Here is a 2,373-nt window from a genome sequence, read left to right on the forward strand (position 1 = left end):
GGATCGAAGATAATGAGGCAGATGTTAAAATTGTAGAGAGAAGTAGAGAATCAAAAATGGCCAAGCAATAGGAAAAAACTGGTGGAGGAAGGGACTCGGCGATAGCCCGGGGTTAAACTGGGGAGCACCCTTTTATTGCACAGCCGAACCTGTAAATCGTAGGGAGGCGGGCAAATCCCCAAGTGAATTTCTTAGCTGGAAACCTTGGAATATACAAATAAATGGCAATTGAAAGTGGCGATTCAATAATTTCAAGCTGCGGTCAGTTTGGTGAGTCCATCGAAGAGATGTGTCAAGTGAGACATTTCACGCTAGTTGGAGTCCACATGTGATGCCTTGCTGCCTGGATACTCAGGCTCTGGCTTTGAGAATACATACAAATTCAATGAACATCTTGAACCGTCATTCAACGTAATACCATTCAAATTTATTGCATGGTTCCGCTTTCTTCACCTTGAGACAAACTTCTGGTTGGCCCCCAAACGATTTGTCCGACCAGGATCTCAACATGTCGGAAAATAAACTCGACGAGGGTGCCGAGTACGGTGCTTTCCCATTCGATTACTACATCGCAGTAAGTTAAGCGTATTCCTCGCATGACAAACCATCTCAGCTTATGCAAAATAGGACCATTGGCCGAGGGCTTAGTGTAAAGCCCTCAGAAATGGGAAGAATTGGTGTGGAAATATCTAGCGTTATCGCTTATAGATCGATATATCATATGTGATGTTTGACATCTCCCCTCGCCGGGCAGTGATAAAAGGATAAAAGGGGGGAGTAATGGTTCAATATCAAATCTCTGCTCTGGACCATGGATTCAAATGTTTAAGGGTCACAAGTTATGTATCAATTCAATTGATATGGAATAAGTGGCCAGATTAAAATGTTGACCGCTAGTCGCAACCGAAGGAGGGCCTTAACAGTAGTAGTATTAACGTTGCTTATGCCAAGTGTTCTCAAGTCGACATTACGGTGACTCAATTGGCCTAACTTTAGGAGATGGGAAGCCTAATAATTTCCAAGAGGTCAGATTCGTCAGAAACTTCGCTATAAAAGGAAAGTGGTAGAAGGTAGAGCTCAATCCACGGGTGTTGAGTCATTGTGTCACCAAAGCCCAACGTACAGTATAAAGACCGCCCATGTACCCCGCAGGTCCCGTAGATCCACCAATTCTCCGCCCATACACATTATGTTTCCCCCACCACCTGCAGCCCTCGATTGGAAGGATATTGGCTTCAAAGTCCGCGACGGTAAGAGTGTTTCAAGTTCCCAAATTCCTCCAATGCCACTTTCTAAACAGAAACAGTGCACGGCCATGTTGAATGCCACTTCTCTCAGTCGGAAGGCGGCAAGTGGTCCGCCCCACGATTCGTCGCCTCGCCTTTCTTGACGATCCACGGAATGGCACCGGGCCTGAACTACGGACAACAAGTGTACGAGGGACTGAAGGCATTCCGGCATGAGGGGGACAGCAAGATCACGATCTTTCGACCGGAGCGCAATGCAAAGCGAATGCAACATTCCGCAGAGGTGGTCTCGATTCCGCCCGTCCCCGAGAAGCTGTTCATCGAGGCCGTCCATTTAGCCGTAGCGGCCAATGCCGAGTTTGTTCCGCCTCATGAGACTGATGCGGCCATGTACATCCGGCCTTTGCTGTTCGGGTCTTCTGCGCAACTGGGCTTGAGCCCGCCAGATGGATATACCCTGGCGGTGTTTGTCATGCCGACTGGCGTCTACCATGGCGCTAGTGCCGTCGATGCCCTCATCTTGGAGGACTTCGATCGATCCGCCCCCCATGGGACAGGTGATGCCAAGGTTGGGGGTAACTATGCCCCTGTTCTACGTCACAGTGATCGCGCGCGCAATGAAGGGTTCGGCATCACACTCCACCTTGATAGCGCGACAAGAAGCGAGATTGATGAGTTTTCCACATCGGCTTTCATCGGGGTTAAGGGCAGTGGCACGAATGTTACGATTGTGCATCCCGATAGTCCTAATGCTATTGACTCCGTCACAGCCGCATCCGTGGGCGAAATTGCCCGGAAGCTGGGCTTCCGCGTCGAGAAGCGACGTGTTACCTACGATGAACTTGCTGAGTTTGACGAAATTGTTGCAGCGGGCACAGCGGCCGCCCTGGTGCCGGTACGAAGCATCACAATGCGGTCCAAAGGGGCCAAATTTGAATACCGATCTGGAGAAAATAATGAGGGCGGTGAGGTCTGTGTCAAACTACTACAGAATCTACGCGGTATCCAGTCGGGTAAGAAGGAAGATGTGTTTGGTTGGAATTTTGAAGTGCAAGCTCCTCCCAAGGGGTGGATGGAAGACGGCAGCCACGAAAAGACGGAGTTGAGTGGAGCGAATGTGCCTTGA

The 2,373-nt window shown here is 49.6% G+C and overlaps 1 protein-coding gene across 1 annotated transcript; it reads left to right on the forward strand.

Annotated features, from left to right (window-relative positions):
• Positions 1-1,189: 1,189 nt before the first annotated feature.
• On the forward strand, positions 1,190-2,373 carry N7466_008423 (branched-chain amino acid aminotransferase; the record flags this gene model as incomplete). The annotated part of the gene is made up of 2 exons (XM_057167812.1): positions 1,190-1,250; positions 1,307-2,373. The coding sequence occupies 2 exons, from the start codon at positions 1,190-1,192 to the stop codon at positions 2,371-2,373; spliced, it is 1,128 nt and encodes a 375-aa protein (XP_057018443.1).

Source organism: Penicillium verhagenii, assembly GCF_028828195.1.
Source record: "Penicillium verhagenii strain IBT 33310 chromosome Unknown utg000008l_segment0_segment0, whole genome shotgun sequence".
NCBI lineage: Eukaryota > Fungi > Ascomycota > Eurotiomycetes > Eurotiales > Aspergillaceae > Penicillium > Penicillium verhagenii.